This window comes from Amia ocellicauda, chromosome 3 (genome assembly GCF_036373705.1).
Source record: "Amia ocellicauda isolate fAmiCal2 chromosome 3, fAmiCal2.hap1, whole genome shotgun sequence".
Taxonomy (NCBI): domain Eukaryota; kingdom Metazoa; phylum Chordata; class Actinopteri; order Amiiformes; family Amiidae; genus Amia; species Amia ocellicauda.
The window spans coordinates 41,650,366-41,677,466 of NC_089852.1; the positions used below are offsets into that span (position 1 = coordinate 41,650,366).

Consider the following 27,101-nt stretch of genomic DNA (forward strand, 5'->3'; position numbering starts at 1 on the left):
GGCCTCACTTTGACACTCACTAATGCCAAGTATAAAAGCTGGCTAAAATACAGGGTTTTATCATTTAGAAAAAAAAAACATATCCCATCTTGTTCAATTCTATGTCTTCTGCTTACCAAAAAAAAACAAAAAAAACCACAATAAACAGCGATAACACCTGACTTTATACAGTGTCCTGTTACCCTTGACATGAGGTATAAATAAAAACAAAATACTGAGGCCAGAACTTCAAAGAGCCCCTCCTGGTGCTGTTCTTTTGCCAGCTGCCCTGTATCACTTTCAAACAGAGCACACAGGGCAATTTAATAAAATATGTATGTTTAATCTTTTACATTTAAGACAGAAACTGCTGTGAAACCAGATATCTGGTTTGTTTCAACAGAAAGGCACACAAATCCATATATATTGCAGGCTAATTCAGGAGCAAATAACATTGTTCAAAAACAAAATAATAACAACCAGCCCTTAGACATAGCCTCTTAGTAAATTATATTAAGTAGGAAACCAAGCTCAATTTTGTAATATTTAGGGTCAATAAAGCTATTATTTACTAATAAAGCCTTAAGAATTAACAAGAAATAGACTACAAGCAATTTTTATAAAAGGGAACAAACTGTGGCTCTCAGGATAAGTGGTTAAACTGCTGGGTATGTGCGACTCAGTTAGATATGTCCAAAATCATGATGGGTAAAACTTCATGCATTCTGTTGTTAGCGATTTCCAAACCTTAATACATAGGTTTGTGGAACTAAGTGTGCATAGACAGGGACCTTGGGGTGAAACACAAACATTTGTATATATTTGCACATTTTAACACTTTGGGGGCTATGTCATTTCTAGTGCCATTCCCAAGATCAGTGTCAGTTTGCCACAGCATTCAAGTAAGTGGCGCCTCCCACTGGCAAAACTGACTAAACTGTGGGAATGCTTTTGGCATGACCCAGTGTGATACACACTTTATTAGGTTAACACATGTGTTACGGTTTGGGAGTTATAAGCAATGGAATGCATGAAGTAACTTTATAGTACACCCTGTGTGTGTGTGTGTGTGTGTGTGTGTGTGTGTGTGTGTGTGTGCGTGTGTGTACTTATATATAAAGATAAAATAGGCCAGCATATAAAAGCAAGTGATACACAGTTCACATCCCACAACAAATGTAGCACTTGCATTTTGAAATTGTAACAGATGTGAATTCTTATACGGAGCATCTGTAACCTATATTCACTAGGTACAGAACCTTATGATGTGATCTTTTTTTTTTTTCCTTCATACACACACTATAATTTTCAAAGCTCAAGTGTTTGATTTTTATTTTACTCTTTCTGTGCGGTAAAAGCACCGGAGCTCAACCACATTTTATGGGGTCATTATACAAGAGAAGACGCAGGACGCAGATGTGATGAGAGCAGCGGCAGGACTGCTGGGAAGTCCCAGCCACTCTCACGGATGCAGGTGAAAAAACTGGCAAACGAAGGCAAATAAACAATAGACAATGTTCCTGTCCGCATCGTCTCCGAGAGTCACTCTTTGTACTGAATAGCAGGAACATTTGCGGTCCACTAAATTCTCATTTGAAGTCTGTGATGTTGTTTTCCTTCTCGATGCTATGCATTTTAAAATATAATATTTTCACAAACTAAGGCTTGTTAGAAATTACCAATCAAGATAAATTCTGCCATTTGCTGGTTCGGGTAATGAGCTCCAATCAAATCTTAATCGAGTTCATTACATCGCAGCTTCATTACTCCGCAAATCACTAAGGACTTATTCCTGGGCATTGCAAATCTGCAGTTTCCCCCGAAACGTGTGCGGACCAAATTGCATGTGAAGACGCTGACAGGAAAGTGAATGCAAGCAAAAGGAAATGCTGATATGATTTTTGAAGGTTATAAATTATATTAAGTACTTACAGGCATATGTAATTATTAGAAATGCCAGATAACAATGCACACTGAACCTATTTAGAACAAAGCGAGCATTACCAATAAAACTGCAAAACAAGCTAATTTCGGAAAACACTGCCAAATGCAAGACTGTGCCTGAGGCTCTCATGGAAAACCGGTCAGCTTGGGTTTCTTACAGATCTGGGGACACTGACATCACCACACTGTTCCGTGACCAGCTCCATCTGGCCCATAATACCCTTGGATGACTTTCATATCCTGTCTCGGTTAAACAGGTATCTAATGCAAGCCCTAAATCCGATAGCATTACCTTTATTAAGAACATGTCCAGCCGCCCCCATTAAAACTATACTTTCCGAATGAATCGCAGTACTTCTGTAACCTGCAGTAGCGACTAAAAGAGGGAGAGAGAGAAAAGGACTACATTTTCAGGTTTAAGTCCTTCTTCGGTTCTGATAACTCCCTGACAAGTCAGTTGAATTTAAATGGCTCCAAAAGAGTGGCCTGGGTAAACATGTATTGTTCGGTCACCAATTAAGGCAACTGCAGGGCGAATAAAAGGCCACTGGTTCATTTCACATCAGTGCTTCAGAGGTACACGTCGAGGGAGGAGAGTCTGATACACTTACTCACAGCTGGGCTCTGTAAAGCCCTCACTCAAGGCACTGGGTTTATTTACATAGAAAAAAAGGAAAGAAAGAAAAACTCCAAAGCCCCATGGCGTGTTTATTTTTTAAATTATTATCCTGAAAGCCATGTTGGTAAAGCTGAATCTCTGGGATCCTTCAGGAAACAGCTGGATGAGATTCTTGGATCAATAAGCCACAAGCATCCAAATGAACGACAGAGTTTGAATGGCCTCTCACTTTTACAATCTCTTAACATTTTGTTCAAGTTCAAAGCCTGAATGTGTCTCCAATCAAGTTCAATACATTTTGAAGACAAATCTTTTGTGCTATTAAGCTTTTTCTTCTTCTTTTAATAGTTATTGCGCTCTGTTACAATGTTTTACTTCTTCTAGTTCTTTCACTCTTAGTTTTTTCTTATTATAGTTCTTTTAGTGTCTATTAGAAAGGTGTTTAACTGAAGGAAGACAGTGTAGGGTTATCGAGTGGCTGGCAATCTGTGGCAGTACATCAACTCAAACCTCCCAGTAAGGTCATTTGAACTGAGCCACCTGTTCCTACTAATTGCTTCCGAATTCACTAGAGAGACCATAATTTCTCATTCTTGCTGCTGTGTTAAAAGTAAAATAGAATGGAATGCAAATGGTTATATTTGGTGCTAAATGATTTAGAAGCAAAATTCTCTCAGGTCAACACATTACCCACACTTTCATCTGTGTAGGCACTGCCATACAGCAGGCTTGGGAAGAGAAACACGTGTTTATCAAGCTACAGCCAGGAGGACGTCTACCCACATGTGCAGAGTTGTTGTGCACGTCTGTAAAGCCAGGCCCTGCAAAACCCATTCCCCCCAGATGGAGAACTGTGTCGGCTACAAGAGTGACAAAACGGTTCAATTCTCATATTTCCTATCATTTGAATTCTGAAAAAAGAAAAAGATTGCTCTTCTATGCCTTTCTAAGTGGCTTGAGACAAATTCTATGGATATATATCTTTTGTTGGCATTATTAAGAAGAAATAAAGGAGGACAGCTATGTGTGGAAAGCAGGTCCTGCTGATAACTCACCTGTGCAATATTTTTGTTGAGAAGGTAGACGCCATATTCAAACTGAAACCTCTCTCCTCTGGGGTATAAGGGGAACCTGGGAAGAGAAACAACATACAGGTCAAATGGGGAACAATGTTAGCTTAGGTTATCTTGGATATGGAGGTAGATTAGTGTGATTACAAAAAATGTGTTTAACACCTCTGTATAACTTAATTAAGTATAGAAATAACATTGAAGGGGTGCACTCTGTTCATAAAGGAAATATTATAAAGACACTCATAACCATATCACACTGCAAGCAGTACACGAAGTATGAAATGTATACAGTGGCTATAGGGAGTATTCACCTCCCATTGTTGTGTTAAAAACCTGACACTTTATACAACCTACTCAACACTTTGAAGAAGCAAGAGAATTAGAACTGTGAACCAACAGTTATAGGTTGTCTAAATCAAGGGGTGAGCAAAACTCCCATTTAAATGCATCACAATTTCTGGTCCAATGCTGGTGAATACTACCTATAGCCACTGTACAAATACACATCCACACTTATGCTCATCTTTTACTTGGATGCAGAGTAAGATTTACCTTATCTATAGTTTGAACTATGACAGTTACTGTATAAAATTGCTCCTTGAGGAAAAAGTAACAGTTAAGGAACTGGAACTACATATGAATTCTAAAACCCCAAACAATTAACATTTCAGATGAACTTGAGCTTCATCCCTCTCATTAACTGGTTTGTTTGCTCATGCTATATTTCACTGTAAGAGGGCCTTGTGTCAATGAATGGCCAAAGGCTGAACTTTCCCCATACATCACCTGTATTTTATCCACGCAAAAGGGCAGGAACATGTGAGACTAATCAAATATTTAATAATTTTCATGGCAAAGAGTCGAGAAGCTCACGGTTCCCGTGCAGACATCTCAATGTTGTTTTTTTTATCTCTACTGTAAATGAACTTCGCTGGTATCCAATTCTAAGTGTGGGTCTTTTAATTTATTTTGAATTTACTTTTTTTTTTTTTTTCCTCTTTCCTTTTCCAAACTCTCAATAGCCTAATCACAGGGGAGAACTGCCGCATTCACAGATGGGAGGAGCAGTTAAGCTGGCCTTCAGGCTAGCTGTTCTCTCTCTCTTTCTCCACCGAGATTCCCCACTGGGTCAGGTCTTGTTTTGTGTTAATCCGTATGAGCGGAGACAGGCTGACACTACTCAGATTGCATGACCTTGAAGTGTGGGGACTGAGAGGGAGAGCCTCTCACAGAGGAATTACAAGCAGCACCTTCTAAGTGCACAATGGGTTTCTTATGCATGATTGTATACAAGCATGCACAGATTCTGCTCTCTTAATGAAGTGGCGAGGTCACATGCTTATTTATAAAAGTCTTCTATTTTATTGATGGGCCTAACAAGGTTTGGATCGGAGGAGAGTCTTCAAATTGCCTCCCCAATAACATTTCAACTCAACTTTGGTAGCATTCAAAACTTTGAAAGGGTTTTAAGTAGCATAGGAACACTGAAACAAAATCCTTCCAGTTTACCACCCCACACACAAATACACATTACGGTGATTAATGTGTCTGGACCATCTAAAGCCCCGTCAGACTATTCTGAAAATATGTTTAGGAGATTGTGGCTCATGAAACTTCAGGAATTCCTCTTGAAGCCTTCAGTAACCTTAAAGGTATACTTACACACCAATGGGGATTCAAATAATTCTAAAAGCTGTCTGACCAAGAATGGAAAGCAGTAATTTTTATCACTTGGCCAACATTGGCTGATGGTGAAATGATCTGTTACACAACCAGGATAAAGTGGATTAAAATCAGACCTGGAGGCCTCCAACTCTCTCACTTCTCTGAGCTCAGACAACTTACTGAAACCTTCACAAAGGCAACGATAAAAAAGGAAAAAAACAGTGCATAGGTTCTGTGTACCAGTCCTCTGTATTTAATTATCTGTACTGTATTGCATTTCCAGCTGTGAAGGATCAGATCCCTCTTTCCACTAAATATTTATCAGAAAGAGAGAACCTTGTAATCAGAGTGTATTAAAAATTCTCCTTATCTGATGCGCAGTATAAAATTACATGGCTAGCAGTCCCTACTTATTGATCTGCTTTCCTGCCTTGAACTTAGGTATAGGGGAGACAAGCTATACTACATTGAAATTCTACTTCAATAACACTGGCAACGATATCTAGTACCTAGAATGAGCAAGACATACTTATATAATAACTCTTTCCATGGTAAAAATAATGGCATGTAATGTTTGAATAAAACTTGCCAACATGAGGCCAAACTCAAGATAAGCTGCTTGCTTTCTCTAAGTAATTCTATACATTTCCTTGCTTACTGAATAAATAGTTTCTCTGTATATGTAATGTCACACAATGGCTGACGTGCGTACATAAATCTGTGATCTGTAAGAACGAAAACGCATGAAACGCTCTCTTTGAACATCATTAAAGTGCCTTCCAAGGCAAATGCTTTTTAAAGAACACCATATTTACACTTTGAACAATTCAAGTTGTCAGTGATTTACAACCAGGCCTGTCTCTGTCAGCAATAAAATCTGATATCTGGGAGACTGCAAACATACTGATGCAAGGGGCAGGGACTGATCCTATAGTAACCCTTTCACTAGTCAGTTGCATTTCATTGGACTCTTCTCCTTCAAAGACCATGGGAATCCTGAACTTTAAATAAGCTTTAAATAAATGTTTAAATAAGCTATTATAATAGAAGACATGTTTATACCCCTTATTATGTGAAGCATAAATTTAATGTAAAGAACAGCATTATAAAAGAAAGATTATACTCTCAATTCCAAATCCCTTGTTAGACAGAAGGCACTTCATCTCTCCTTCACAATCACTCTCTCTCTCTTGGATTCAGGAGCATTTTTCACCACAGCCTAGATACTCTGCAAGGGGTGGACAGACTCTCTGGAGTGAGGGGCAATTCTGGCCAGGGATGGACACTGCTGGGGGTCTGCAAACAGCCACCTTCTGCACTGTAAATTACAGGTCTATATGAGGGACTTGTCTTTGTCTATACTAATGATTCCTGTCAAGAGGACATATATGATCTTTGACAACAATGTAATTTTCTATAACATATACCATAAAAGTGTTTACACATAAAAGTCTATGAAATAAGATATTATCCAGAGTGTTTTGTTGCCCATGAAGTGCAATTTCAAAAGCTTGGGAGCATCAATCACTGGTTTACTTAAAAGAAAAAGCACACCTGCCTAATCACCCTCAGAGCGTATGGTACCAGTCTGAATATAAATCAGGGAGCTGGAATTCCCAATATCTGAACAAACTCTAATAATCAGCATCTGCCACTCACAAACATTGCTTTTTAATGGTCACTTCTTCAGCTTAAGCATGCAACATAATTGTTTAGGTCACATGAAAGCCTCGCTAAATGATATGCTGTTGCTTATTTAGTAATTTGCTTTTTTTTTTTTTGTATTACAGCTCTTTAAAATTATCCTCAATTGTGGCAACCTTTGGGATTTTTATTGGAAACAGAGCCAGTTGCGGATCGTGGTACAAGACCGATGTGAACTTTTCTTCAGTGGGAATGTATATTTAATAATTACAGATATTTAAAACGTTCAATTTCCTCAAAATGAATGAAAAGAAGAAAATACTGAAGTGCAAAACAGTATTACAGAAATATCCATGTTTTTATACCCTGCTATATTGCTAAAAATCTTTTTTTTAAAGTTCAGTTTGTTATGGATTTTTTGTTTTTTTGTTATGGGTGTTTATACCAGAAACAGAATTTGATATACATTTGGTGCACAAGGATCTTTAGAGGTGCTAAGACTGGGAATGTGATAGAGATTAACGAAGAGCAACTCAGAGAGTCTAATGCAATATTAAATAGCCATATTTCTGATGAGAAGTATTACACAGTGGCTTGGGGAAGAAATCTGGCCGCTTCATGGACATGGAAAGACAGAAATCTGAGGCATCAGTTCCCAAAGAAAACATTTCTTAGAAGCTGCAAGTTCCATTACAAAACTTTAACTTGCTCTGATGGAGGCCATTTGTAGTGTGCGGAGTGCCATGGCACAGATCACACCACCCCCAACCCCCACAGGACCCACAACACATGAATTGTTACGCAATGGGAAAATGCTCTGAGCTCCGCTAAATGCCCCCTAGTTTGTGCATTTTAGTCCTACAAAGGATCTTTGACTGTGTGCATCTTTGTGTGTGTTTCTGCACTGGAAATATATAAGGGTAAGCTGCAATTGTGAAACTGTAGATCAAATGCATCTATTTAGTAATTTTATATTTTTATTATTTTTGTTAATCTCGAGGCAAATAAGAAATCGCCTGCCTCTAATAAAATGTTCTATAAGGCAACACTTGATTTTAACTGCCTTCACCTGTTCTCAATCACACACTGGACATCTGGATTGCATCTTTGATTCTGCTGTGATCGGGATTTCTGGAGCTGGGCTATTGAAACGTGGGTCCAACGTGTTGCAAAGACCATTGAATTCAAAGAATGTGGGAAAAGCTTCCAAGACTTGAAACAAAGGCACTTTAAGGTCAATGCTAGTCAGATTAAGTCCAATTTGTTTGTTACCCATCTTCTACCTAAACGACCATTACTGGTTGAACTTGCAAAATACTGCCTCTGAACGCACTTCCTCTGACCAGAGATGGACGTTTAATGACCAGCAAATTAACATCTGCATCGACCAAGTAAGTTAGACAAGAATGATAATTTCGGCACTACTGCTCACTCATCCTATTAACGTTAACAAAAATAAACAATACCAGCTTTTAACTTGGCACAACAAAGAGAAATAATGCTTCCACAGAATATAATCCAAAGTATTTTGACTTGCAGAGCTGGTTTGCCAAGATATTTGCATGGACATCATCTTTTTGCAGCATTAGCAGACTGGTCTCTGTTACTGATAAAGGTTAAGCATTAGGCTGAGTGTCAGTGTCTGCGACCTCTCAAATACAGCACTAGAGCCGTGTTGGGAGCCAGGCTCGTGAACTGAGAGGGGATTAACTCATAATGATATCATAACAGGCCGTGTAATTGTCTTCAAAACAAACCTGCTATAAATGGACTGTGACTTGTCCGACGGTGTCACAATGACAGATGATCTGTTGTTCGCGATGACCCACCAGGGCTAATGAATTAAGACATTCCTCAAGTACCACTCCACAAATCTCATTCCCAACCTCCAAAGACGTTTTTATGCATTAATGATTGTTTTATATTATTTATTTGTGTTATTGAAACATCTTCCTGGCCCTTTTCACAGATTTACTGCTGTGTGTATCTAACACATCATCCCAGAAGACATATTGAACACTTGGACTAGGAGAATAAATAAATACCGAGAAGGAGGTGCGGGGAAAGATCGTTTAAACCATGCAGCCCTCTTCACTAACACCTGAGGGAGCTAGGTGAAGGTGTAGACGCTCCTTAAATTGCCCCTCTTATTTATTTTTAATGGCCCAGCTTGTGTAAAAGGTCTATTGAAATGGATGGCTCTGAATAAATCAACTCCCTCCACAGGGAAACGCTATTAAAAGGAGAGAACCATTCGCTTCTCACCAACGCAACAGCATGAAAAGTTCATTTGGAATTTCAGTTTAGACAACATCTTATAAACTCCAGCTGCAAACCCTCCATTCAGCCATAACTCTTCATACATCACGATGAGCTCAACCAAAAGAGGCTCCCCGGCTCATAATGCTGCATTTCTAGGATAGCTTTTCATATATTTACATTTTGACAAGGGAAGTAAGATGGGAGACTATCATCCATTTGAAACAAAAGAAAGTTATTTCAATGATTTATAGCCTGGAAATGACTTTGCGATGGAAGCATTAAGGCCTGAGGTCTAGACTGCCGCCATGTTGGATTATAAGGTCAACAGTGAACCACAATCATCTGGTGCACCATGTGGTGAAGGTGAGAAATGCACCCAGGACTGAGTTAGTACAATGCAGCAGATTCACTTCATAGGACCACAGTGATGTCTTGAAGAGGCACCTGATGAGACCTGAGTTAAGCTCCAGGTTCCTCTTTTTATTAACTCAGTAATAAGCTTTATTCCCCTTTTCCTTCCTTTGCCTTCATCATCGCAGAATCTGTTTCTGATGGGGCCACATTGCATTCGGAGGCAGAGGAAGGTCACAGAGAATCCCAACCCCTAACTCTTTCTGGTTGAGAGTTTCATGGACGGTCTCTTGGCTCGGCTTAAAACGCCTCTTAACCATACGCTCCCTTGAGCAAGGTAAGTCAACCATATCCAACGTGGGCTTTTATGAGCAAGAATAATAAATGTATTTAAATAGTTAGAAAAGCAATCCTTCCTGCAAACATTTCAAATGATGAAAAATATACTGACAAACAAACTTTCACAGACAGAGGGAACGTAATAAAAGCCAGCTGTGTAGTCCTACTCCACTGTAAACCTCTGGCTGAAGTGTAACTGGGACAGAGGAAGGGTGATGAACTTAGGTTAGATGATGTTCACCACCACTCGAGTGACAGTCAGTAATTCTGAGGGAAAACCAGGACTTGAACTGGCCACTTTGTGCAGCTTATGTATTTACCAACCTGGCCTTCAAAATTAAGTCATGTATTTTGTGTATACAACAAAAGTAATGGTTCACCTGAAAAAATTCCAGTGGGTGGTAAGAACGATGTACCTGTAGCTAAGCTTACCGATCAAATCTTCAAGAACCCTCATGGGATGAATAACAGCATTTTAGATTAATAAAAATAACAGTTTAGGTAATGACTGTTAAAAGCAGTAATAGTACAGTAGTAATTGAGGCATTGAAAGTACCATTAAATCAAAAATATTACGATTAAACGATAGCCAAACTCTGATTTTCATTTCCCTTTTTGGAAAAAAATAATAATGTTATGAAGTATGTGCAGAGAAGTTCGGCAGGACTTCTATAAATATTCTACCACAATAAATAACTGTAGATGAGAATCGGTTTGTACTTTGTCATCAACATTCACAGTGCAGACAGTATGAAAACATGAACACGTATAAAAGCTTGTTATTAAATGTGCTATACCAGAAGAAACTCACACTTAATAACTTCAAACAGTCTTTACTTTTCTGAATGATGCTTAGTTGTGCTTTTAAAAAATAAAAATAGTAACACAGGAGCCTACCCTAAAACTGATCACTCACTGCTCACTTCAGGATTTATCTCAGTGCTGGATCTGTGAGATAACGTATACTGTATACTTCCTATGTCTCCATGGTTACAATCTCATCTGTACATAAATGCCATTTGAACGTACCATTCCTCCAGGTAAATATACATACGTTGTAAGCGGGGGCCTGGTACGGGGGACTAAAACTCAACAAAAGGATTAATTTGTTTACAAAACCCTTGCCCCAGCCCTGGCACAATCTGTATAAAAAACAAAAACAGAAAAGTCACATGGCTATTATACAGATAAGAGTACAGATTTGGGGATTATCTTCAGATAGCAGCCTTGACATTCACCTGTTCCTGCTTCTGAACCACAATAAGAAGCTGTTTTGAAACCCTATTTAAAATAGTAACAATGCATTACATGTCTGCACCTATTGGACAGGTATTATCTTTCTGCACAATACATGGGATGACAAGATGTCTAAGGGAAGAAATTCCAATCCAAAGTATCGCTGAATACAGCCCTCCCTGCCACAGATCTGTTTGCAAGAGTCTCACAAAAGAGGAGAAAATCCTGATAATCATTAAAAGGTGTATTGTGGAATAATCCACTCTTATATGCGGTTTCCCCACTTACCTCGGGGAGTAACCCCTATGTAAGATTATACTGCAAATTAAAATAAATAAACAAAAAAGCAAAGCAGACAGTGTAATTTTTTGCCAGCTCTTGGAGGATGACTCTCTGAAAAGACAGCCATGCTGTCTCTGTGTCTGTGTCTCTGTCTGGATGGCTGCCACAGTGCGTATACGTGTTGTGAACACAGGTAGTAATTTATAGATGTAAAGCTGCTGCAAAATGATCCGTGCGCACATATGGTGTCCAAAGGATTCTCAAATAAATCTCAACTTAAAAACGCATGAACGCGGCAGCAGGAATAACTCACGCTCTGGCCCACGGCAAGTACATATTTGATCCATAGGGGAAGGGAGGGGTTTGATTAGTCGTCTCTGCATCAGAACAGACTAGCTGTATATCTCTCTGTAATGCGTCTGTAGTTACCAAGAAATGTGCTTTGCACATTGGAAATTTGAGTTATTATACATTTTATAGTATACGTCTGTATGATTCATGATTGTCCAGGCAAATTAATTTATTGTTGCAAAATCACATCAGCCATATTCCTAAACGGTGCATTTATTTTGGGGTTCTTCTACTCATGGGCTGCTGGTCTATATGGCAACGGAGATCATACGTCATCGTTTTCAGCTTTATTCATGGTGCCCAGTTGAGGGTCGGCATGTCCCAAATATAAATTAACATACCAGGAGGTTCTGGGGGCCAATTCCCCAGGCCTGTCAGTGTTTCACCTCCCTTCAATTCGACTCACAAGACAAATGATTTAGGCGGGATCTCCTAAATCATCAGCTGACAAATTGCGTTTCACACTGCATCCATTCACATGTAAAGACTATGCTAAAATGATTAAGTAAAGAACAGCTCATTCCGATTTGGTAAATGGAAACCTGCTAAGACAGCCACTCGAAATTAGGCATTTCACTCCCCCAACACCCAAGAGAAGCAAAACGACACGGATTCCAATATAGGTAGAATTCTAAATAAAAAATAAACACCCTAAGAGAAGAGGTGTAGTGGGGGCTGCAAAGATGAAAAATAAACAAAAAAGAAAACTGAAAAGAAAAAAGCTTTGATACTAGACTTTAGTTAGATCAACTGTATGTTGCCGTAGGTCAGGGTGTTTGCCAAAAAAAAGAATAAAGATTAGTCAACAATCAATCTATAATTCTCTTTTTATGTTCTCTCCTCATTTGCCAAATCCATTTAACACACTCTGACAGAAATATCAGGGATAAAGAATTAATTCACAGATAGGGAGATAAAGGGCAGACAAGAGGAAAGAGGAGCGAGGTGATGAGGGAAATATTAGTCCCTCAGACCTCCCACACCGGCTCTGCAAGATCTGCAGGAAGACCCGTCTGTAGCCCAGGGAAACACACTACCCCCATCTCACTGGCAAGAACGGGATGTGCGGCGCAGCAGGTTCACACCCACACCGCGCACACTTCACGGTGCGGACAGACTAAAGTGAGCAACGTGGTTAAAACAAGATGCAAGAGGTGCTGAGAGCAAGGGAAGTCCACGCGAGATTGTGACGTGCCGTTTCACACTTGGCAGACTTTAAATGCTGCAAGGATCCAGCGCAGAGCAAACAGAAGCCTGAAGCTCACTGCCTCGTACTCGTGTCTGAAAGGATTCAGGAGATTCTGAGTTTGGCTTGTCCAATACATTATATAATACATTGCCAAATACGTAACTTTGTAACAAAAAAGCCCTTGAAAAGGCAGTGAAGATTGTAATTCTCATGTTCCTAATTTTCTTCTCAACAGGCAGAAATGCAGCTATCTACATGAAGATTTACAGATATTAGCTAAAACTGGTGTTCAAGCACTTAATTAAGTAATTAAGCTGGATTTCAAAATAATTTAACCGGAAAATGAAAGTGGTTGAAAATACAGATTTTACACACATACAGTTAAATGTCATCCTGGATAAGGGTGTCTGCCAAAAATAATAAATAATATATGTGTGTGTGTGTGTGTTTGTATGTGTATATTACAAGAGTTAAATACAGTTTGGACAAGGTCTTACTCTCTCTCCTTCTCCGTCAGCTTGTCGGTGATGGTGTCCTTGATGGAGGAGCGGGAGCCCTTGTGGATGACGGGATACCTGAGAGGGATCTGCAGGAAGCAGGAGATCATCAGAACCAGGTGTGCGGTGTAACCCAGGGCAACCGCCACACTCCCGTCATCCTTCGCTGTGGCAGGAAAACAAGACCAACAACAGGAGAGCTTACTGTTAACGCTTCCCACGTAATAAACACAGATATCTTTTCAGGAGCCCTGGAATTTCTCTCGAAATCCACCACGAGGAATCGAGTCCCGAGGTTAAAGAAAAGCAATAACTCAATGTCACTCCTGGTTGTATTGCATTTCAACCTAGGCTTCGCTTATATTATTATATTTATATATTTTTTTGTGCATGAATCTTGTTTATTTATTACGAACACATTTGCTGGTCGTGCAATAATCGACTGTTAGTGTTTTCAGTTTTCACACACGTACATTTACATAAAGATGTAAAACAAATGCATTCCCTCCAGAATAAGTATTTTAGTTGAGGGTTTATTCCGATTCTCCTGTTTCACTGAAAAGAACTCCTTGTCTGTTATTAATCTGGAATAATTCAACTCAGAGAAACACAGTTAACTGGTTACTTATAAAAACAATACAAAACAAAACTCCAGTAGTGGTGGTTGAAATAAGAAGCAAGACGGCTCACACTGGACTTATTTTCTTTATTTTATTTTTACTTTTCATTATTTAAAAGATTAGGTGTGGAAAACAGGTGACATTTAAAGCGTTTTTAACATTTTCTCTGACTTCTTAGAAATTATACATTATTTCAGCACATATACAATCAGCATTTTTATTTTTTAATCATAAAAATAATGATTTAATATTTTAGATTACACAGCCTTAGTAGTACGTTAAATGGTCCACAGACTTAAAAAGTTTCAATTTATATGGTTATTTAAAGTAAAGATACAAGATGAATAACCAGAAAGTATATTTAATGTTAAATGTAGTCGACAGATATTTCTAGGTCTGTTTAAAATAAAAGCCTGACTTAGTGTTTGCAGTAGTTTTTTATTTTATAGATTTCTTAATAAAAAGTTTTTAGTATTAAAAGTTAAGTATTTAAATAAATATTTAAAGAAAATAAAATAAAAAAAAGAATCAAAAGACAAAGGTTAAAAGAACTATTATTGAAGAACAACTATGCATACAAATCGGTAAGCCACAATCATATAAAAGTACACCTTGTAATCACATAAAAGCATTTTTAGCATAAGAATCATTAAATATAATGGTATATATGGTATGTTTATATTTACAAATAATATAAGTAATTTAACACCTGATTACTTTTTTAAATTGTTGGAACAACAAAAAGCACAGAATGAAAATGATGTGACATGCTCAGCTGGTGAAACACAAAATGCTGAAAAGCATTGGAAGTGACATTAAATCGTAAAATAAAACGAATATTAACTATAATGAAGGTTGCATTCCTTTATAGGACACCTTCAATGTATTTAAAACTTAAGAACCTTACTAATAAGGCCAGAAGTAAAAACGGTTTGCCTTCCCCAAGTTTCTGTCGCATATTTACCACTACTACTTTTTTACTCACATATTTTTGAAATAAAAAAGTATTCTGTCACCCCTGTGTGTAATGCTTGATTTACAAAGTCACCATGCTGGAATAAAATCAGCCTATCTAATCATTTCGAGCAGCTTTTATGATGTGTGCTCCTAAGCAGAGAGCGGGCAGTACAAATTATTGTACTTTACTCATCTTTCACGTTACAAGTCACTTAGAAAGGAATTGATAAAATTCCCAAATAAATTACTAGTCCCGTACACTAAAAACTATTGATCCCATTCTCCAGGTTTGTTAAATCAAATTTACAGCCTTCTTGCATGTTAAGATCTCAAAAAACCAAAACGGTTATATCCTTATCTTATTAAAAGATTTGTTTCCATCAGCAACAGCCCACCCATGTCAAACCCAAATCCTTGCTATTGTTTAAGTTTAGACGTATGGATCTGGAATCTCTTAAGAGAATTCAGCCCTTCGGTCTCTCCGCAGTGGCAGGGAAACATCTTAAATGGAGAATATAATGCCAGCACTTCCCTTTGGGTGACGGAAGGCAGAAACCCCTGTTGGAGTACGAACCTTTCTTTGAAACGGGAGAAAGCATTGCTCTGAGAAAGTGTTAAGCACAGTCTAAGTCCTCACACTCCAGGCACAACACATGCTGAAGTTACTCACTAGATCTCTGTGTATAAAGGGATTTGAGACCAAAACAGCCACAGACATCCTTGGGAAAATGATTCACAGCTGCAACACAAATGATGAGTTCTAATATCAGGGCCTAGCGGTGCCACGGCACCCGGTCCTGTCCATCTGACTAGCACCACAATAGACAACAGGCAAAGGGCTGCGATGAAGGCAAGGTAACCGGACTTCACCCTCCCAGACAAACCTGGCTCTCATTATTGTCCGGCTCTTTGAAGTCATGCTTCCCGCTTACAGAAAGTGAAATCTGATTTTCTACAAGACAAACGTGTGTGACATGAAGGAAATTAGAGGAATAAAACTTTCCAAATGTAAAATTATAATTCGTCCTATTACACACACACACGCAAAGTTTTGGTGAACTCAAACTGATGCTAACGAGAAGAAAGAAAAGAAAAAACTCAACCTCAATTGCTTATGCAAAGGAAGGCTTTCGCAGGGGAAGCATATGATTATCACGGCAATTTCATAAAGTGACCATAGGAGAGAGCTCACTGTATTGTACTTGACCTCTCTCCCCTCTCCTCGCTTTCCTCAAGTTGTCTCGAGGGAAACATTACTGTTATTGCGTGCTATTGAGTTCAAGCAAGTGACATGTCTATTATTGGCCATAAAATGTAAGTTTTAAACCTGTTGTTTTAAACTTATTTTTATAGGAAGAGGTCCCAGAGAGGTTTCCGCTCTGAGCGAACGGGACTGGCCTTCCCATCCCGGGCCGTCTGCGGGGCCGGCCGCCCTGCGCTCACTCCAGCGGGCCTTATAAGACGCTGGCAAGAAATGACAGGCTCCCCACTTAAACGGGCAGGAAGCAATTTCCAAATTCCTGAATCATTCAGAGGATTTTTGAAGCCATTAACTAGCTTTCATTAAGGGAAGGTTAAGAGCTACACAGGAGAGGAGGCACTGGAAATTGGGGATGCTTTTCTGCATAATGACTCTTATTTCCAGAGTATTTAATATATCAACCGTGCAGCTGTCTCATCCGCTTGTGTTTCACATGAGCCCCCCCGCTCTCCCCACAGACACACACAGTATTGACGTTAGCAGGTTTGGCTGAGCCTTCCTGGTACTATCAGTATCGCACCAGAGGATAATGCATCTATTCAACAAAAGTACCATGTTCTCATTCACAGCAAGGATGTTAAATTAAGTGTTTATTGATGAATCGGCAGACTGCAGACAACAAACCGTTTCAAATCTAAATAGCTTGTATTTAAAGTGAGATTAACTTTGCCATAGAAATTGTTACTGCGACCCAAGTAAGCAAACCTCAGTGCTGCTCTAACACTTTACATTGGGAAGAATATTAATAAAAATGGTTGATCAGCTTTGTGGGAGAAAAAAAAAAAAACCTGAATCAGTATGAATAAAGCGTGGTTAGAATGGATGAGCGAATAGCATGAAGAATTTGGAGCACACAGAACAGAAGGAAAGTGTTAACAGACAGCATAACTAGAGCGATCGACCAGCGCTGCTCGTTCCCCTAAATAAAGGATTCATAAGCTATTTTGAGCTAAAACCTCAGTCAGGTCACTGCTCATAGATTAAGGAAGAAAATCACAGATTTATACAACACATGCAAAATAAAGCAATGTGACTTGTTTATGCTACTTTTCAAACAAACTTTGGCACAGGTTTTGCATATGTATAATGCAAACAAAACAAAGCAGGGCTCCATCTTAAACAATACTTTCAACAGAAACCAAAGAAAAAAAAAAACACACACACCCTAGATTGTAACAGTAGATTCCATTATGTTCTTATGTGATTTTTGGATTTGCAGTGGGGAAAATATATCATCAAAAGAATACAACAAAAATATACAACCTTTACACTCTTGATACAATTTTTTTTTTAACGCAGTAGTAAAAAATGCAGACAATTTTCTTCCTTCAGTCTCCATGAATGAATGTGAATTATTGACTAGAAACCGTGTTATCAAACTGAGTCTTAAATTTCTGGATGCGGGATGCGTTTTGCATCCAAAATCTCATCCTACCAATCTGCTATGCACACAGTTCACACAGTAGTGATATGAATAGGTCAAAGGAAAGGGACAAATCATAGCAAAAAGTGTAAACATGTAATGTGAAGTTGAAAAATATAGGTTTTAAAAACTCGTTTTCACTCTTGATAACACAAAGTGCAACAGACAGACCTGGTCTAACTGGAGTGCAATACCAAAACAATATGTTAAGCCATTTACTTGGAATTTTATTTCATACCTTGAAAATCCTCTGAGTTTGGCAGCTTCACCCCACAGATGACATAATCTGTTTGATTGTTCTGTGAATTGGACAAGGTACAGATTAACAGTCAACAACCTATATGTCAAATGTGCAAAAAAACAAGCTGTGCAATAATGTACATTTATACATAAACACACACACACTTAAATTATATTTTTGATGCTAAACATAAAATAATAAATAATAATTTATACATCTTCTGGGAGTTGTTAAAAGAGGAATTCCAAAATTCCTGCAATGGGAGTTTATTTTTAAATATTTTATTTTACATGTAATATACAATGTTAAAATATTTTATTTATTTTATTTTTTTCCTTTGGATAAGAATACAGAAAAAGGGCACTATATTGAATTTAAGAAAAGACATACTGCTTACCACATCTATTGGATATATGTAAGAGAGTTCTGTGAGCAGCTGTCGACATCGAAAGGTAAGCTGTGCATTGGTCTTTAAAAACAGCTCTCTATGTTGCAGGAAAGACAAACGAAGGAAAGGTTTAAAACTACAAAACACCGTGAGCTACATCACAAGAGAAGAGATATTTATCTTATAACAGATACATTTGGACAATTATCTTTAGTGTCTTGTTGATGCATTCCTGTGATAATAATAGCATCTTAATTATTATAAATGCCAATAAAATTGCAGACCACTTTCTCCCCTCACAGTGGACTTTAATCATGGTCAATTGATCCTTTATAATTTTACCAATTCTCTTTGGCATTATGGGAAACATTCCCCAAATTTGGTGATGGAAAATATGTTCCAGCAACATTTGCTTTTTCATACGTTAGACAGCTGCTAGAACATTTTTATTTAATAAACAAAAACAAAAAAAGATGAAAAGAAATGAACATGAAAGCAAATACAGATTCTTGAAAGCAAGAATCTGCAAGATAAAAAGGCAATTGTTTTAAATATTTAAAAAACACTTGGGATGGCAATTATTTATGTTTTTTCCAATGGCAAATGAAATGCGATTATACGATGACTTTCAGATGCATTTAGAAATCCTTCAGTTCCTGCGGTTTGCATGAATTCAGTCCCAGCCATTTGCTTTATAGGCCTTTATCCGTGGCATTTAATTGGTCGATTTAAATTGCTGAAATTACTCTTCTCTCTCTCAAAATAAGTATTTAATTCTCTGCCATCGTAATACTGCCGATAAGTTTATAATGAGAAACACTCGTAGCTTTTTGCAACACCAAATTACATTTATTAAATTTAAAAAATAATAAATCTTTCAGACGTAGGAAATCAAATCTTTAAATACACACATTCTCATATTGCACATTCCTAAAAATATATACTTTCCCCCAAAAAGAAAAACAAAAGGAAAATGCTCCACAGCAAAAGTTAAATAGTTGTTTTACTATTAATTTAGTCTTAATAAGGAAAATCATACAGTAATCCTGAATTAAAGACTGGCACAAGACTGCTTGACTCTACAGAACATGAAAAAGACTAGCAATTAATCTTATGAACGAAACAAAAAACAGCCTTATAAGAAAACGGCTAACAGACACGTTGCTCTCGAATATCTAATAAATCATAGATAGGGTAAAGAACCTAACAACAATTTATTTCAAAGAAGCACTGATTCAATCTTTTGTGCAAGGAACTGCTAATTAATGCGGTTAGTATATACTGTGAATGTATATGTGCTTTTGCCTCCTTTCATTTTAAACTCCAACAAACAAGATGACTTCCATTTCATCACTTACAAATACACAAATTATATGAAACATGGAAACTGACTGAATTAAATCCTGAAGCGTAGAAATCTTGATTAGTTGTTCACAGATGTCTGGGAAATGTAATCGAAGGGTTGCGAAAGCTTTAACTAGGGGTTTATAGTTACCTCTTGGCAGTGCATTCTTTCTGTTGCTCCGTTAAGGACTCCTTCTCCATTTCCAAGCTCTGGTGCTTGTTTGAGAATGCCTCCTCTATAGAAACATTAAGAAATTAAAAGAACAATTCAAGTCATGTAATAATCTTAAACTACATTTTGTTGTGGAGATTAATGTGATGTGAAATGAATGTACGTTTATCTATATATACACACACACACACACACACACACACACACACACACACCTGGTACACAGATTTCAGAAAGTAGCACTTCTCTTTTATATATAAGAGAGCGAAGAATGTTAAAAGTTAATGCAGGACTATTTTAAATATATGCACATTGTCAATAACATTCAAATTCTGTAAACAAAAATGCAGTATGTAATTAAAATGTTTTGTTTTGTATTTATAATAATAGGAATTATAGGTTGGCCTTACAATGAGAAACAGGCTGAAATAATGCGTTTGTTGTTTTTGCCTGACAAAGATGACAAGTCTAGCGCTGTTCACACTGAACGCAGGAACTCTGCGAATGCTTTTGAGGCGGCCACTTGCTGAGACACAATGGGCCATCCTCACGGCTGTGAAAAAAACATGTTCTGGGAAGAGAACCACAGGGCCTCTCTCCAATATTTTAAATGTTAATACCCTGTTCAATCCCGAAATAACCACAGGATATTTACCGTCTCTCTACACAAAATAAATTAATAACATATTCCTTTTAATTTCACTTCCTTCCTTCTTGTTTATTTTTGCTCCGATTCCAACATTTTGTGTGTATTACGAGCTCTGTTCAACATACAAACAACAAATTAAATACGATGCATTACTTTGCAAAGGGCCTGTTATTTTCTGGATCGTTCTACTGAACCTAAAAGCACTGCAACACTATTGGAAGAGAAATGTCCTGAATAAACAGGTCTACTGAGCACTGGCCATGTACAGTCTGGCTAAACTAAACTTTCTCTCCTTTTCAGACGAACAATGCCTGCCCAAAATATTTTATTTGAATTGTTCGACAATTACACTACCTTTGAAAGCTATCCAGTTTCTTGCTTTCCTGTAAATAAGATAATCTCAGCATGTGCAGAACACTGCTGCAGTTTGTCATACATGACAGCAAGTAATTACTTCTCGGTTTCGTACCTAATCAAGATGGAGCTGAAGAATGGGTAAGGTTATGACAATTGGTTTGAATTATAATCCTATACAGTTAAATTAATGCAAACAATATAGAAAGTGTCATACAGAGAAAGGAGAATAACCACCTGAATTTAATATAGAGGGACAAAAAGAATTCAGAATATCTATTTATATATAAAATATATCTGACATCAGAAGACAACTATGGTGTTCTGGCCTAAGGAAACAAACATCACCGCCTCCTGAAGCTGTTTGCAGTTCAATAGATCTCACCATTTCTAATCTTCTGCAATATTAAAATGCTTTAATTGGAATTTTAAAAAGGAAAATTCTGCTCTACTTCTGGTAAAAGAAAGTTGATCACTTCAATGTTAATTCTGGAAAGTAAATCTACAAAACACAGTATTTCACCCCTGCTTTGCCACAGATGCACAGTTCAGTTCACATTAACTCATTTACAGTCTCATTCAGGAAAAAAATGGCTCTGCAGAGGAGATTCAAGCGTACCACAATCACGTAGTAACATCATGTGAATTCTGGGCTTTTTGCCCACCTAATGAGATCAGTGGAAAAGCAAATTAGGTATGTGCAGGGGGAATTTTTTTTTTTGCACGGGCAGTCATGGGCCACCGCTGCACCCTTTTGTAGATCAATAGAAGCACAAACCTTCGGCAAAGACGGGAACTGTAACGTTCCCATCTGATATATTTGTCGGTCATACAATTGCTTGGCCAAAATATTTCGTTTTCATTATAGGTAAATCTCTGCCCATGGCTGCAGAAAATGTGCAGAAACACAAACAGATGCAGGACTTTTCCATCTAATGTAAATTCCTTTTTTTTTTTAATATAAAAAAATTATATAAAACAATGTAAATCGACTGCACATTAAATATAAGAATGGAAATGTACTCTTTGTTATGCGTCTTATTGCTCATTTCGTTTAGCTTTTACTTCAGGCTGTGGTTGAAAACTGGCCACCGAAAGAGACTTCACGGAAACAATGTATGAAAATAAATTTGCGTTACTTTACAAACTGAAAAATAAGATCCAGTTTAATGAAAAACAAACAAACTGTATAATGTTACAAAGTCTAATTAGTTTCAGACCTTTTTCTGTTTATCAATGGTAAAAAAAATAAGAAAGTCAGCTGTGTGTAACATAAGAACTGAAAAAAATGTTTAGCTAAAAATTAGGATTATATATATATATATATTTTTTGTAATATGTGGTACTCCACCAGTTTTAATAAAACTAGAGAACAACCTCCGTTGAAAGTGAGTGCTGTTCCACCTAGAAACAGCCAGCTGGTTTGAATGATGTACTGAGATTGGGTTGCTTGTTACCTGTCAAAGCAATTTGCAGAGACAAAAATACCAAGAGAGGAATCTTCATCAGATTAGAAATGTGAAGATGTAGATTAGCATGGCAAGCAGCCTTGAACTTGAAAGGATGTTTATAGACAACATCTCTCTTGCCTGCATGGTGCCCATGTGCCATGCCTTTAATGTCAGAGCACGCTGCTGGTGCACGATCACATCAAAGCAACATCAAAACTAAAACAAAAAATGCCCGGCGAATATGGGAGGAATGCTCCAAGACCATGAAGATGTTATTTCTGTAATATTCGTTGTCAATTGCATTTTTCAGACAAAATGATTTCCACGTCTTTAAGTTTATCTCCTTCACACTAGTGTTTTCACATAGTTAAAATCCCTACACTTCTAGGACCAAATCAGAAACAAATAAGTAGCCATCACTAAAATGCGTTTCAGACTAGTACACAGACACGAGGAAACAGATATAGGACCTTGTGACAGTGACATCTCCTATCATTGCAGACGAGAATAAGGCAGCCTCGCACGGACATCAGAAAGAGATTTCCTAGTTCTAGTGGGTCTGAAATCCTTCTCAACACATTTAAATCTGTATTCCTCTTAGCATAACCTTGCAAGTGATAATTGTCTTTTTGTGTCATAACAGGGCATAAAGATTTTATTGCTTTTATTTATAATGTGAATGCTAAAATTCGATTTAAGTAGGAAATTGTGACAAAACGAGCATGTAGCTGCAAACTAATCATTTTTATCTTCCTAAGTGTCCCCACGTTGCTTTTATATATAACTTTTAAAACTGGTTTCCAAGCCTGCAAGAGTGTTCGGCTCCATCATCCAAAAAGCAACAGGCAGCTCAAACTGAACTGCTAATTAGGGATTAAAGAACAGGGCCTCTCGCATCATAATTACAAATGTCACCAAATGTATTCCAACGGTGTATACTTGCCATTTTCACATTCACACTGACCTTACAGTAGACGATTGTAGCCATTGTGTAGCTTGTAATCTGCATTGTGAGACCCTGGGGAGAGCTTCTCATGGTGATTCATAGACCAGCACCAACTTTGGTATTCATCTGAACTTAACTCTGCTGAGGAAACATCTGGAATGAAGTTCTCTTGTTCACCCTGGTTGTGTAGGAGAGCAAGGCATGGATCTCTAGTTTTTGCCCTGGCAGGGTTGTAGAGGAGCTGGTGAAGGGTGGTGTGCATCAAATTACACATACAAAAGTTGCCCACCTCCAGCAACAAATCAGTTATGTGACATCTACGCTAAGGATACTAAAGACAGGCAAGAATTCTAGGCTTGCAAACTTTGTATATTTTCCTACTTTCTTTACCAAAGGTACAAGGCAGAAAGGAGAAGGAGACCTTAACAACCTTAGATAATTTGAAAATAAAGATTAAGAGATGATACCTCTGCAACAACTTTTCACACACACACAAACAGACAGACACACACACACACACGCGCACACACCACTTGGTTTATACTGCGGTCAGGAACTCAAGCCAGGAGTCTATAAAAATGCACCTCGTGAGAAGAGAAAGAGCAGTGGGTGTGCCTTGTAATATAAAATATGAACCCTCCATTGAAATTTTTATTTCCCTGTGGACACACAGGACTTGTGGCAGTAAACCCTGCTAGTAAAGAAAAGCAATCCGTCTCAAAGATGACGAGGCTTGGATTTGTAAAGTCTGTTTCATTTACTAAATGGCACCATAAAAAGCTCATTATTCTCATTTAGGTCCTGATGGGGAAATAAAGCAGGTACAGCCTTTTTAAAATCCGTTAATGCTTCCAAAGAGGAGAACACATGTAATTAACCTGTAATAATTGATATGCGATACTGCAAGTAAATCGTTTTATTGGGAATCCAATACCTAAATTAGACTAAGAGTGAATTGTGCTCAGTATGGAGGCACTTACAGTATTCTTTCCACCTGGATATTTAATCTTCTGATTCTGTAGTCTTTTTTTAATCATTTTAGCAGGATATGAAATAGTACGACAAATTAAGTGTATAGAATTGTGAATGATCCCATTAATGCCTAGCTCAGACTGAAGACGTGCATTTCCTGGTAATGAATACTTTAAGGAACAAACCATTAAAGCACCCCGTTAAACTATTATAGCTAGCCGATAATTTCTCAGCACAAAATGCAATTTTTAATTCCTGTCTGTTAGGTATAAAGATTTAACTTGTTCATTTATGTTGGAAAACATTTTACCACATAAAAACCTAAATTCTTATTCTTGCATGACTGTATGTGGATGCTAGTAATACCCATCATATCAGCTGATTCAAGGGATAGAGGACGATACACTTTCTTGCGGTCTTTTTTCTATTGCCAGAGGTAAAGCACATCATGGTCTTAAAGAAAGGAGGACAAAGCTTTTAATCACTTTATGACAATATAAACTGACCCAAATATTACATTCATAGCATTTTTAAATAGTTTCTCTCTGTAAAACCAAATTTGTATTTAAATATAACACATAAAAACAAAAAACAGCCCTAATAAAAAGCTGCCAACGCGTGTTCAGTTTAATAAGTGCCGTTTCAGAACGTATTAAATATGATCTTGTTTGCCGCTTGGATAGGAAATGTGGAAAGCATCTGACGTGAAACGGGATGCCCGAGTGTTGAGTCACCCACTGAGCCGCGCAATGTGCGAAACACTGGGGGCAAAGCTTTGCACGTTCACAACACCCGAGCGGGGGGGCGGGTCAGATGGAGACTGTCAAGGCGAAGCGTGGAAACCGTACCGCGGCCGAGTCGGAGCGGAGAGGCTCAGCGCACCGGAGGGAGGCCCCCAGCTGCTCCACTGCCTCCTTTCCAACATGTGTCTTGTAAACAGGAGATCAAATGGACTAAACTGGGTATTTATTTATATTACAGGAAAATGTAGCACCGGCCAAATTAACCATGCTTCACTGCTGGCTGACCCGTTTGCTGACATACCGAGTCCAAACCAAGCACCGGCTCCAATCTGGAACAGCTTGTTAGGCCCAGTGAGGCCTTCTGGACTCGTACCCCCTTGTGATGAATCGGATCGCTAGGAAAAACAGGAACGGGAAAGTGGGAGTGTGCCGGACGTGTGGGATTACCTTTCTTCTGCAGCAGGGTGTTCTCTTTCTGTCGGGTCTCCAGCTCTCTGCCCAGCGCTTTCCTCTGCCTCTCCAGCTCGTTGCGCAGCACGCCGATCCGCAACTGGATACACTCCCGCTCCTTCTTCTGCCAGAACACCCCCCAAAACACACACACGGTGAATCCCTCGGACCAGAGCCGTGCTGCTTCTCGTTAGTGCACTGGCATGTCGCGGAGAAGGTTCTGCTACTTACAGTGTCAGGGCAATGCATGTTGCCATTTCAAGATCAACCAGCTGCTGATAATTTAATCCCTATTAATGTACTTGCCGTTACACGTATCAAAGGAAGCTGCTGAAAAGTGCACAGCTGAAGGATTATTACAAAAAGATTCATTTTACAGAGACTCTTGGTACAGATCCGAGAGTTGCCACATTTATTTTATGTAGATGCGATTTGGGGAGCCCTGACACCTATGTTGCAAAAAAAACTCTCCTTATGGAAGTATTGCAGGAAGCATAGAGTTGCAAATACTTATGAAAATAAAAGATGGCTTGTACACTAATCCAAATATATTCATTTTTTATTCCTATTCTATACGCTCAAGGTTCTTAGGCTGGGGAGACATTGTGACAGGAAAGCCAACTTAATCCAAGACTACAGTTCGTAGAGAATCTTGTTTTTCAGTTGATATTGCCTGTAGAGTTTAATATCTTCTTTTGGGATTTAACAGTAAAGTAGGGTCTATGGGGAGGGACTGGCATGGGGGAGCCCAGGTAAATATGGACCTGGAAAACATGCACAATTTTAAAAGCCGCTTCCTGCAAACAGCTCAGAAGTGAACCTCAATTTAAGTGAACAAGCTTGTTCTTCAATGAACTGCCATTTTGTCATGGTGGGAGAATCTGTCGAGGGAAAATAATGGGCCCACAACTACTGGCAACCTGGGGCACGATTCTGAGGAGGGGAAGTATCATCCTTCCTTGCTCGCTCCCCTCTGAGTTTGTTTCATGCAGTGTTGTGTTGAGCATGTCTGGCTACATGATGTTCTGGGCTGAGGAGATGATCTAATACATGATCTAATACCACGTTTCATCCCCCTGACCCTGAAGATACCTGTCAAAATTTATCAGCCCTTGCAGGAAAAGGCAGCTGCGGAGGCCAATTTATCCCAGATGGCTAAGGGTTGACACCACAAGCTCCATTTTTTTTTTTTGGCCCCCCAAAAAGAGAGAGAAGAAATTTGGCAGATCACAAATGATCATCTTCATGGTCTGAGGCTATAAGCCCTGTAATGTGGCAAGCTGATGGAAACTATGAGCGTCCCGCCGTCCTGACGAATATGGGAGACACTTTTTTTCTTTCTTTCTGCCAGATCACTTCTAGAGAATTAAAAGAATTTGAGGGGGGGAGATGACCCCCTGGGCCAGTGAAAGTAGTCCTTCCTGTTCCTGACCTGTACACCTACACACGCCACCTCTCCCAGCTCCCTCGTGAAGCAACAGCAGCAAGAGGGTGTAAGGTGGTTTTATCACCAGCAGACTGACAAGGTATCGGACATGTGGAGCACATGGCTAAAATGAGGATTGCGGAACTCTTCCTGCTGTGGCTGAGATGTCTAAAACTAGTAATGTCTTCATGGCCGCATGAGTCAAGAGCCAAAGAATCTGAAGCAATTAAGTGCATATTTACATTCATGAGACATTTAGTTTAACTACAGTAA

General features: G+C 38.5%; 1 protein-coding gene across 1 annotated transcript in view; it reads right to left on the reverse strand.

The window, feature by feature from the left end:
* Positions 1–27,101, reverse strand: part of uvrag (UV radiation resistance associated gene) — a 77,623-nt gene that overhangs the window by 28,846 nt on the left and 21,676 nt on the right. The window contains exons 8-13 of the mRNA XM_066699533.1: positions 25,400–25,526; positions 19,817–19,901; positions 18,331–18,418; positions 17,931–17,991; positions 13,432–13,597; positions 3,598–3,673 (exon numbers count right to left, since the gene is read on the reverse strand). Of these exons, the coding sequence (XP_066555630.1) occupies positions 3,598–3,673; positions 13,432–13,597; positions 17,931–17,991; positions 18,331–18,418; positions 19,817–19,901; positions 25,400–25,526 (603 nt within the window). The remainder of the gene's footprint in view (positions 1–3,597; positions 3,674–13,431; positions 13,598–17,930; positions 17,992–18,330; positions 18,419–19,816; positions 19,902–25,399; positions 25,527–27,101) is intronic.